The sequence below is a fragment of the Micropterus salmoides genome, unplaced genomic scaffold, assembly GCF_014851395.1.
Source record: "Micropterus salmoides isolate LMB-PRFRI ecotype aquatic unplaced genomic scaffold, ASM1485139v1 Ms_hic_scaffold_2, whole genome shotgun sequence".
In the NCBI taxonomy this organism is placed as follows: Eukaryota; Metazoa; Chordata; class Actinopteri; order Centrarchiformes; family Centrarchidae; genus Micropterus; species Micropterus salmoides.
This window is the reverse complement of record NW_024041150.1, coordinates 3,220,932-3,233,557: the sequence shown is the minus strand read 5'-3', so window position 1 is coordinate 3,233,557 and position 12,626 is coordinate 3,220,932. Positions and strand designations below refer to the sequence as shown.

Here is a 12,626-nt window from a genome sequence, read left to right as displayed (position 1 = left end):
GGAGCCATTTAATTAATAGTCTGCAGTCTGTTTCTAAATGTTGCTTTTGCACATTTAGAGGTTTACATGCATTTGACCAACAGCTGCTTGACTTAGTTGACTTTAGCAGCATCTTTCTTTTGATGTGAAAGATGTGTAGAGTGCAATGTTAAATTATGGTGAGAGGATATGCATCATTAAACATCACTTCACCTTAATAAGCGTTTTTTTTCTGTGTCTCTGTAGAACCTTCTGGCCTGTTTTCATAGCGGTTCAGACAGTTTTTCTGGAGACGCCTGCGAAGTGAAGGTGGCGGCTCCGTCCCACTCTCCTTCTGCTGAGGCTGAGTACTGGAGGATCAAAGCAATGGCTCAGCAGGTCAGTATGGCGTAAATGCTGTACGATAACCATGAAAATAACCTCTACTTTATGTGCTGCAGAGTGAGACAGTGAAAGGGCCCACGATGGTCAAGTCCTATTGTTATTTGCATGTTTGTCAAACTCAAATCAAAAGTCCATATGTTTTCAAACCTTAATTAACATGAATTATGAAGAAACATTCTTCTGACAGTGTGGATGACCTTTTTGCGTTTCAATCTGTTCATAATTTAATGCAGACTTACAATTATACACTAGTCATCATAAATAAATATAAACACAAAGTTATGGTCATTTTTCTGGCTGAAATAAACATTTTGTTATAGAAATTGTTGTCGTGATCATTGTTTTTACCCCTTTATCTTCTTTGTGTGTATGTAACCTTCTGTGTTGGTGTGTGTGTATGTATATAACATAATTATGCAGTTTTGACCACAGCTGTTACAAAAACAGGTTTTTAATCTCGAGACCATCTAGTTAGGTAAAGGTCAAACAGAATTATACAATATAATTTATTTTATTTCAAATGCATGAATAAAACTACAATAAGCAAAAAGTCCAACTTCTAACTACACTAATGTATTATTAGTACTAGTACAACTGTTGGTGGCACAGGAGAGCTTGTTGACGTGCACACTTTGTGTCTCAGGTCTTTATGTTGGACACCCAGTGCTCCCCAAAGACGCCCAACAACAAGGAGGGCTTTGAGCACGCTCAGTCGTGCGTTCTCATCATCGAGCTGCCATCTGACCAGCAGTCCAACGGGCACACTCAGAAGAGGTAGACAACATCCACACAAATACACCCGCAGAAGCATGTTTTGCTCCACATCTGATGACACGTGGTTGCATTTTATATCTTCTAACTTTAACTAAAAGTACTGAACCCAAAATAAATTCTAACTAAAACTTTAACCAACAACAATCCTGGTGTTTTTTTTGTGGCTGGCGTAATTGTTTGTCCACTTGATGAGGATTTCAAGGTCCACACAAACAATGAATATTGTATATCATAAAAAAGCACACATTACCGAATTTACTGTCTTACTTTTGTGAACTGCAGCCCAAATAAATTACTAAAGAGAAATTTCAGTACATTTCTTTGCAAATGCCAAAGAGTGTTAAAAAGTTAAAAAGTACCAATAAGTAATTCTCACCCTTCTGATAAATATAATGCCAAACTGAAAGATTCACAATGTACAGAAATAAATTTTATCAGGTTGTGAAGAGTTCATGCATTTTACTGTGGTCATATGTAAAGTCAAATTTCATTTTGAATATAATGTGTTTCGAAAACAAATTTTTACGTGTTCTGTTTTGCCTTTTGGTACCATACTTTAAGACAAAAAAATTCAACAGTTGCCCACAACATATAATTAAACACTTGATGCTTCTGTGTGTTTTTCCAACATACAGCCCATTTTGTCTTCATTTGGTTCATTCCTACGTTGTGTCGAGCTCTTTAGTTAACAGACTTTTTTTAAAATAGAAATATTGGATGAGCAGTAATTTTGGAGGATACTTTGTGTTCACATATTATATTTACAAAACTAAGAAAGAAAACAAATCCAGTTTTACAAAAGAAAGAGGACCTGTAATATTCATTTGTTTGAACATTAAAAAAAATGATTGGAAATAGAATTGCAGTCTCAATCTAACTCTTACTAACTGCTCTCTGCTTGTGTTTCTGCTGCTGTGGTCACAGGAAAATTGGGTAAGGCTGTTTTCTGTGACATCTGTGTGTTTGTCAGATTTAACAGTGTGATACAGTATGGGTCTGTATGAGCTACATATTCAAACTAACTAACCCACCTGTAGATTAGCTGCACAATGTGGAGAAAACATGTGGTGTGTGACAAATTTGTCCTGAAATTGATGTCCTGTTGTTATCCCTATAGTGGCAATGATGTCTCCTTGTATTGTGGCTGAATCAGCTGCAGGCACACTGCAATAAAAAGAAATTGACATTTTCATCAAGGATCACTTTGAGACATTGCACTGAAGAATGTACTGGCTGTTCCAACAGCACAGCTCTTTTGTGTTTAATGTGGAAATTCATACCACTCTAACAATTCAAATATGAGACATTGTGCAGCTCTATCCACATACTGTACCTGCACATAGTGCAACACATCACTCATTGTACACAGTTGTACAGTGATGTGTGTGTGTGTGTGTGTGTGTGTGTGTGTGTGTGTCACACATGTAGTTTCCTGTCCAAAGCATCACATATGAGTCCTGTTGAAATTAGTGTAATTCCCTGTTGATCCTTTTGTGTATTTAGTTGTATTTCCTTTGTTGGTAACAAGATTCAAACTGACATGATATCGAGTCTGAGCTTATGCAGTTTGAAAAAAGTAATCCATCCATAAATACAGTGATGATGTTTGTTGTTGACCGCTCACACTACAAATTCAGTATGATGTACTGCATCACCTTTTATATCCTCAAGACTTGTTTTTATGCAGCCATTGTTTTAGTCCGTTAGGTTTAAGGTGGGTTTCGTCTAGTTTAAAGTAAGAGGCCACTAATCTGAACTATATTTACTTACCCTGCATACTGTAAATTATACCAATAGTGCTGCAATATAAAGCCTTAATTTTGACTTTCTGTTAAACTTTTGCAGCAATTGAAGGTTATGGCTGGAAAGCAACAATCATGAAGATTTTTTTGGAGCAAGAAGGGCAAAATTAGTTCCACAGATCATATCCAAGTATGAAGACATTTTGAATAGTTTTGTGTCAAAATAATGAATTAAATTGGACTTCACTAGGAGGGGAAAATTTATCTCCTCTGAAAGTCATTATTTTTTTCAGAAGCCACAATACAGCAGCTTTAAATGTGTGTTCTACAGTTAATTACAGTAGATATTTTTAATTTCCTTCTTGGAGCAAGAGATTCCTTATTCGGTTAAAAAACGGAATGAATATGACTGAAATCCTGGTTTCTGAATCCCACAGGATCCCGTTCAGGACCATCGTGGTGAGCCTGCTGTCCCACCAGGTCCTTCTCCAAAACCTCTATGACATCCTGCTGGAGGAGTTGTCAAGCAGCCCGAAGGTCACGAAAGGGTCACACCTGTAACCTCTGACCCCAGCAGAACCACAGCAGGCTTCCTGCGCTACATCTCCATGACTAATTTAGCCATAATCCTGGATCTGCTGCTGGACTCTTACAGGTTACTGCAACAAGAAAGTCAGACATAAGACTGACACTGTTATATATCTGTTATCCTGCTGATTTTTCTCCTGATCTCTTTGTCTGCAGGACAGCGCGGGACTTTGACACTCGGCCGGGTCTAAAGTACCTGCTGATGAAGGTGTCGGGTGTTTGTGGTGCAGCTAATCTTTATCGTCAGTCTGCCATGAGCTTCAACCTGTACTTCCAGGCCCTGCTGTGTGCCACACTGAGCCAAGCCGACAGCATGACCGCACAGCAGGTAGAAACCAATCATTAAAACTTCTTGAAATTTCCTCACTACGACATTTTTTGGGAACAACAGAATCTCAGCCACAAAGTGGTAGGCCACATAAAATCACAGACCATGCTGAGGCACACAGTGCACAGAAGTTGCCAACTTTCTGCAGAGTCGAATGCTACAGACCTCCAAAGGTTGTGTGGCCTTCGGATTAGCTCAAGACCAGTGTGTAGAGAGCTTCATGGAATGGGTTTCCATGGCCGAGCAGCTGCGTCCAAGCCTTACATCACCAAGTGCAATGCAAAGCGTTGGATGCAGTGGTGTAAAGCACGGCGGCACTGGATACTAGAGCAGTGGAGACGTGTTCTCTGGAGTGACAAATCACGCTTCTCTGTCTGGCAATCCGATGGACGAGCCTGGGTTTGGCTGTTGGGGCTATTTTTCTTGGGTTGGGCTTGGCCCCTTAGTTCCAGTGAAAGGAACTCTTAATGCTTCAGCATACCAAGACACTTTTTTTTTTCAGTAAAATTTCATGGTCCCAACTTTGTGGAAACAGTTTGGGGATGGCCCCTTCCTGTTCCAACATGACTGCTTTAAAATATAAATCTGTATGAAAAGGGTCACACCTAGTGACAAAACCACAGAGAATTCTCACTTGACCCTGAAGTTCCCCCCCTTTGGCTCTACGGAGCCTTTTAGTGTCTTTCAGCCCAAACTTTAATGTTTTGGGTCTTAGTGCTCTAATCAACCGCATTTTCATAAAACAAGCTCTGATAAACCCACTGTACGCTGTCTGCCCAGCACCAAAGATAGAGACTAGCTGCTGAAAAGTGCAACTACAGAGCCAGATATCTTTCTAACGAGTTGGTTGAGAACTGACTTAATATTGTTCTTAACATTCATCTGTTGTCCAGAGACGCATCTCCACATAAAGTTGCTCTGTATCTGCTTAACGTGTAAATTGGCAACTGTTGGCCATTTCAACTATATAAGGCTATAGCATGTCAAACGTGTGTGACCATGTTGGAGATTTATTCACTTGAAGTTAGTTTACAGTTTGTCTTTGCCAGTTTTAGTTTTTTTCTGTTGGTAGGTTTAATGAAAGAAGTTCTGAGCAGGTATTTGTATTTTGGAAAAAAGCATCACAAAAATAATACATTAAAATTGTCTAATTCATTAAATTTATTACATTTTTAATAATAATAGTCTGCAAACCTTCGCATTTGTTGGCACCTACAGTACTAAAAACATAGCAATCACAGATTAACATCTTACAACCGCCCAGAAATGTAGTGGTAGTGACCATTTAGCAACACATTAGCAACCACTTTAAAGATGCAACTAAGACGACACTAAGAAATCATTAACGATTTTCAGTTTCACATTTGAACCTTTCATTGTATTTAGGTGAAGAGGATCCTGTATGAGGAAGAGGAAGGGAGCTCTGACTCCTCTCACCCTGGCTCTGCCTCGTCAGAGGACGAAGATATCTTTGAAGAAACAGCACAGGTGACGCGCAAACACACAGCTTCAGTGTTGCTGTAAGAGGTGTAAGAAGAATAATGATCCATTTGTGTTATGATAGTGACAATTCAACAGTTAAAGAAATCTTTGAGAGTTTCAGTCCAGAGGAAGTGTACAAAAGGATAAGCAGTGATAAACATAAAGGCTAAATAGACAAAGAAAATAGTGCACGCGCACTTAGAGGTCATAGTGATTGATGGGCACCACAGAAATAAAAAACAACAATAAAGATTTACCTGGATTAATCATCCTGTTGCCCTCTTTTTCCATTTCCTCTTTAGTTTGTTCCAGTTTAGGAGTTCAGGGTTTTCTGAACTGTTCACCCTCCTAATGTAACAAAGAAGATGAATCACTTTTTGTTGTTATAATATCAAAAATCAAATCATCCACTTTACTCTGTGTCCTCCTCTCAGGTCAGCCCCCCTCGCGGCCGGGATAAACGTCATCACTGGCGAGCCCCCATCCCATCTCTCAGCGTGCAGCCGCTGGGCAGCGCAGACTGGGCCTGGCTGGTCAAACGCCTCTACAAGCTGTGCATGGATCTGTGCAACAGCTATATCCAAATGCACCGGGACCTGGAGAACACCCTGGAGGAGACGGCATTGCTGAGGGGAGGAGCAGGAGGAGATCACGTCTTCTTCCTGCCTCTCTTTCCGTCTGAGACTTCCACGCCTACGTCAGCCGGTGGTCTTTCGGCGAGGGGGACACCATCAGAGGACGGCGGGTACAGGTGTCAGGCCGCGGACATGAGTGCAGCATCCCAGGAGACACGCCCACACCCAGCCCAGGATACAGGTCTGACTTCATTCATACCACACAACAAATGAGGCATAATTCCACAACAATATATGCTTTCAAATAGCCATCTGGCTTTCCTGAACCAGTAACATAAAACCACCATGTAATACAACACTGGCATGTCAGCTGTGGATTTTCACACAGCCATCGTTCCTGTTAATGCCAATGTTCAAGGGCTAAGAGGCTAACCAAATCAAACCCCCTATACCAGCTCCGTACCTTTCATACAGCACAGCCAGCCAGCATATTGGGGTAATACTCTTGGAAAATAATGCAGTGTGAAAGCAGACTGAAAGCATAATCTAGGATTTTAGCCTATTTTCTGATTTGTGTGCATACAAAGAAAAACATACAGTGATTGTGTGTTGGGCAAAAGTTCAAGAGTGACTAATTTGCACAGGGTAGTGTGCAGAATGAAGCATGCATAACATAATCCTGGAAGCAGGTAACAAAGTTAGCTATGTGCTTCATTAAATGTAAACAATCACAATGTCAATTGTCTAAACCTGATGTCCCCATCCTCCTACCCAAGTTCCAGTAGGATCAGAGAGTAGAGCTACGTAACTCTGGAAATTTAGGGATGAGTAAATTTGACTCTTCCACCATTTTTATCTACAGTAAATTTGTCAAAACCCCATTGTTTAAACAGAGGGGAGGTTGGTGTATTCAGCGTCAAAGCTCAAGTTAATTGAACATTGCAAAACCTGGTAGAAAATGAGTGAGGTACACGCCGCATTGCTGCCTGTGAGAATACAGTTGCTCTCACATTATGGAAATGTTTTTCACACAAAGTGCTAATGTTAGTCTGAACATAACCTTACAACATGGGTGTTGTTTGAACTACGGATATAAAATCAACCAAAGGCTTCATCTGTTGCATCTTGTTCGTTGCTGGATAATCTGCTCAATCTGTTTAGTCATCTGTCCAATGAAAGCGACCATTTCTTCTCTTCACAGCAGTACAGGCAGTCTGCCCCACCACTTCCGGACTGGAGGCGAGAGGAGGGACTCCGGCATCACAGGAAGCTCAGTAGGAGGAGCTCCTAGCAGCGCTGGACCGGGAAGGAGAAAAGAATGGTGGGAAAGCGCTGGGAACAAACTGTACACCATTGCCACAGATAAAACCATCAGCAAGCTGATGATGGAGTACAAACGCCGGAAACAGCAGCAGCAGCAGCCACAGCAGTGCCATGTCAACCTGTTCATGAAGGAGCAGGGTCGTGGGGGGGCAACAGGAGGAGGTGTCGGGGAGACACAAAGGCCCCCGCAGAGGCCCCAGCATCTGGTGGACCAGCAGGGTCCGCCTTTGAGGCACTCAGTCAGTGCAGGACCTGAGGTCCTAAGGCAGGAAAAAAGACAACGGTCAGGATCCACCATCAGCTCCCACAGCATCTCACTGAGGGACTCCGAGGCTCAGATACAGGTACAGTGTATGTGTGTGTTCTTGTTTTTCTATCCTGGTGGGGACCATAACCTGACATATCACTCACGCCGTGGGGACCAATTTTGTCCGTGGGGACCGATGGCTGGGCTGGTCCCCACGGGCACAAGCATTGCAATCAATAGAAAACAGCCTCCTAATATGCCTGGTGAAGGTTTTCTGAGAAAAAAAAAAGTTTCCCCATGGAGTTGATTTTTATTACTAATGGTCATAAATGGTATTGCAGTGTGTGAATTTGCGCTGGTGGGAACCATCTCCTGACAAAGTGTCTGTGTGTGTAACAAATGTCTGCTTGGGTATTGAGCTTTTTGTTTCTCTCCCCTTGCAGGCGTGGACCAACATGGTCTTGACTCTCCTCAATCAGGTCCTCCTCCTGTCAGATCCCTCCTTCCTGGCGCTCCAGCCAGCGCTCTACCCCTGCCTCATCCAGCTCTCGTGCCACGTGACCGACGCCCGCGTCCGCCAGGCACTGCGCGAGTGGCTGGGCCGCGTCGGCAGGCTCTATGACATCATTCTGTGACACTGCATCAAAGAAATGCAAAACCATGGGATGAAGGGATGCAGTCGGTTGGTCAGTGAAGGATGTAAACAGAAAGATTTAGATTGGTTTGGTGCCATCATGTGATGGTGCCGCTATGTGGTAGATTAATGAAGGGTGCGACTGACTGATGACGCAATGCAAAGGGAGAGAAATGGCTGTGACATCGTAACATCAAAATGTAACAGAGTAGTTGAACAATAACGGGCTTAACAGAGTGATCAGAAAACTGATTAGTAGTGTTTGATATCGTATGGATTTATGGCTCTTTTGAAGAAGAGGGAGGACATTGGCGACCATCATATGACATTAAGTTGAAGGATTTGATTGGCCAATGAAGGAAGTGGTGAGAAGAATGAAGGATTTAGTTGGTTTGTGAAGGATTCTTTGTATAATGGAAAGGATTTGATTGTGAATGTGCCATTTCTGCCTCTTCAGTTCACACACACACACTGTCAAAGCTTTAAAATATGAATTGATTTTCAGTTTTGAAAAACTGATCTGCAGAACTGCTCATTATCTTGTCATAGTATTGTCAGTGTGCTCCCTCTAAGGTGATAAATACTTTGCTTCATCCTAATGTGGATACAAACATAAATGTACAGATGTGCAATGAAATACGATTATTGTAGTTCACATGCATACTTTTTTTCCCTGGACTGCATTAACACTTTTTAAAAAGGTACGCTGTGGAGTTTTCTTGAAAAATGAGCTGTATTTACATTCAGAGTATAGCTAAATTTCGTAGCACGCTACTGTCATAAACTGTTGGTGAGTTAATTAATATAAAAAGAGATTTTTCCAGCAGGTTTCTGTCCATGTAATGTTTCACCTGCTCAACATCTCATGTTTTATAGCGTCCATACACTAACTGAACACATGTACTGCCTTTTGCAGTCAGCAGGAATGTGTATCACATCATCATTGTGTGCATACATGCAAGTGCTAGTAGAGCATGAGATACATAAAAAACAAAGACCCGCTCATCAAAAACTCTGTTGTGAAAATCTTTTACATCCTTGGCCGTATGTTCTTCTGTGTTTTGACCATCACTATAACTGGTTATGATAACGATGGGGAATGACAATAGGAACTGTGGGTGGCTTACCAATTCACTTCAACTTCAGGAAAAGTATGCTATGTCTGCCCTACAATCTTTGACTGACAGCGAATCTGAGAAATTTTATGCATGAACACCCCAGCGCCAGACCACTAGCATTAGAAATAGGGTTCAACGATTTGGGGAAAAAATCTAATTGCGATTTTTCGATTAAGATTGGATTTGTGATTTTTTTTATTTTTTTTTTATTGAAGTTTTGCTAAAGTTCAATATTGACTGCCAGTCTATTTTTGACTGAAGCCACATCAAGCAGCACAGAACAGATGAACCAGGCAGGAAGTCAAACACAGAACGGCATAGAGAATCGGGTCAATTTTCAAAATAAAACACCTTTTGCAGACTCCCGACCGTACATCAACAATGAACACAGTTAAAACAGAGAAAAAAAGAAACAATTTAACTAAGTAGCGTACTTAACCATAGTAGAAGCACAAAAATCAAGGACAATTGAACAACTAAGCAAAATCTGAACAAGTCAGCAAAATCAGACAGGCAAAATGCTCTTATTCTGAAATGCTCCATGTGCCTATGTAATGTTAGCCTACTGAAAGAGGAGCGAAACAGGCTCACAGAGAGCTGTAATCAGGAGCTGAAGTACACAAATTAACAACACATCAACAACGTAGGGCAGGCTAAACACTCTGCTGCTGAAACAGTGTGAGTTGACGCCAGACAGATCCGCGGCACAGCCGCTGCCTGTGTCGGTTCGGCTAGCGCCATTAACACGTTTTCCTCCACTTCTGTTTGTTGTTGTAAAATGTACACGCCCTGTGCCCTCTCTGATTGGTGAGTAGGACCGTAACAGGAGGAGCATGGCGCTTGTGATTGGCGAGCAGATCTGTCATACAAGGACAAAAGCGGAATGAATTTGTAACTGCATGACTGTTAAAAATGGGTCAGATCCACTGTATAATTAACCTACATTTTAATCGCCATCTTCACGATAAGCAAATCGCGTTCTTTCAAATCGCAATTTTGATTTGAAAACGATTAATCGTTCAGCCCTAATTAGAAACAGCACAGCTTACTGTTTTTAAAAATTAAAATGCAAACTTAAAGTACTGTTATATGTATTTCTTTTAGTTCTTCAAAATCAGAGATTGAGGCCACATTACAGTCGGTGAAGATTGTATATGAATGTTTTGTTGCCGCCATGCATTTTCTATATCCAGCTTTAAATACCATGCACCTTCAGCTGAATGTCTTTATTTATTTTTCACTCTTAAACCTTCTGGAGTAAGTGTACCAAAATGGAGCAATCAAGCATTTATTTGAATACGTATTTTAATGTTTAACGCCTATGATATATACTTCATGTTACATTTGCTGTTTACGTGTGTACATGTATTTATGTAAATTATTGATTATTTTGATATTTCATGTCATATTTAACAATTTTAGAGTTTTTTTCTTTTTCATATTTTACCACTTGATGCATTATGTGCTAATACTACTTGAATCTGTGCAATTTGCTTTTGTTTTGTTTTTGTTTATCCTGTAGTAAAGGGAAGTAACAGTGACAGAGACTGAGCAAGGCACTACTGACACTGTCAGGTTAGGGGTGTGATTGGGCTGCTGATGCTAAATATGTATCTGGGTTAAGATAGTTAGATTGGTCTGTTTGTATTCACAAGGTTTTACATCAGAACCATCTGTAGAAACTGTTGTAATACATAAAGTTAAAACAGTTGGAGCTGGTTCAACTTTAAGAAATGCACCATGTGTTCAAAACATTTTAAATACATTTGCCAACCTCTGTGACTAAATATCCACCTTCTTTTGTAATCCAGTTTACTTCTCAACTAATTATTTCTCAGAGCCCAAGGTGATGTCTTCAAATATCTCCTTTTGTCCAACTTGCAGTCCGGAACACAACAATATTTAATTTAAAGTCTCATAAAACAAAGAAAAAAACAATGTTGCATTGAGAAGAGAATGTTTGGATATTTTTGCTTGAGAAAGTAATTTAACAAGTAATTGGTTACCAAAACTGCTGAACAGTTGGTTGGATTTATTTGGCATTTCCTGTGAATATTCTCAGTCTCTAGGGGATGATTCCTATATTTTTTTGATGAATTCCTGATCTTCCCTCTAACAAACACCATCAGAACAAATTTCCCACTTGTACACATGGCATTTAAAAATTTAAAAAGCACTCTGATTTCCATGAAATTGACTGAACACATATTGCTCCACAGAGGATGAAGCCTTTCAATTTCAGTGACCACATGACCTTTCTTCTAGCACCACACTCAAGATAAACGACAAATTTTTAGCCCTAGTTTTACAGTAACTCACTGGTAAGAACAGCTAAATCATTAGTAAGGTGTTGATATTGAGACAATCAATTTTATATGCAAACCCATCTATTTGCAGAAATCTGCTGTCATTAGGTTGTTGGCGTATGTCTCCAAAGAATAATGCCACTGCTCTCACCTGGATGATACTGAAACTAATGCTAATGTTAACAAGTATGTTTAGATCAACAAAAACACACAGTAACACAACTTATACACAGTTGCAGAGTGGGACTCTGGGTTTTAACACCGGAAGAATGAGTTGAATCAGGACAGATTACGACTGAATGAATGTCTGACTGATGGATGAATGAATGAAGACAATGTTGAACTGATGCTAACTTTACCAGCTCTAACCAGGCAGGAAGGCAGGTCGGGGAGGGCGGGGCCTCTAAAGCGCCTAAAAAGATTTACTCTTCTTTTCACCCAGTCTGAGGGTTTGTCCTTTTCATCTGCAATCATCTCTCTCTCTCTCTCTCTCTCTCTCTCTCTCTCTCTCTCTCTCTCTCTCTCTCTCTCTCTCTCTCTCTCTCTCTCTCTCTCTCTCTCTCTCTCTCTCTCTCTCTCTCTCTCTCCCAGCTCCCTCACTTGTCCCTCTTTGCCCGCTGTCTGTCTAGATATGAAGCTCCAAATCATCTTAATGGCACCTAAAAACACAATGATTCTGCAAGTTGGAGGGGATAATCTTTAAATAGCGCTTGTGCCAATAGACAACATTACATACTGAAGGAGAAAGTGAACAGATGTAGGCCAGTTGACGGCAACAAGTGTGAGTGTAGAAAGAAACATAGTGTACAAAAAATCTCTGACATTACAGGTTTCTGAAGAGACCTTTTGAAGCCAGAGTTTCAGTTCAGACTTCACCGCTGTCTTTGTCACAAACCTGAAAATCTTAATTTGTGCAATGTGTGACAGTGCTGATTCTCCAAGCTCCTCCTTCCACAAGCCCCGACCTACTAAACTAAATACTTATCATAACAAATACACTTTAAATAAAAGTGCAGCTTAAAATTAAATGTTTCTGTATAATGAGCAACTGTACACCTTGTCCCTGTCTGATTGTTTTTGGTCTAAAAGGCAGCAGTATTGGATCTAATCTGGAAAAAGACAAGGAACTATCATTGCAATGAACAC

At 40.7% G+C, this 12,626-nt stretch overlaps 1 protein-coding gene across 1 annotated transcript in view; it reads left to right on the top strand.

Moving 5' to 3' along the window:
* Positions 1 to 10,051, top strand: part of LOC119913409 (brefeldin A-inhibited guanine nucleotide-exchange protein 3-like) — a 50,433-nt gene extending 40,382 nt beyond the window's left edge. The window contains 9 exon segments of the mRNA XM_038732824.1: positions 226 to 357; positions 1,007 to 1,137; positions 3,317 to 3,411; positions 3,414 to 3,534; positions 3,624 to 3,795; positions 5,182 to 5,283; positions 5,712 to 6,093; positions 7,014 to 7,519; positions 7,866 to 10,051. Coding sequence (XP_038588752.1) covers positions 226 to 357; positions 1,007 to 1,137; positions 3,317 to 3,411; positions 3,414 to 3,534; positions 3,624 to 3,795; positions 5,182 to 5,283; positions 5,712 to 6,093; positions 7,014 to 7,519; positions 7,866 to 8,057 — 1,833 coding nt within the window. The 3' untranslated portion in view covers positions 8,058 to 10,051.
* Positions 10,052 to 12,626: the final 2,575 nt, after the last annotated feature.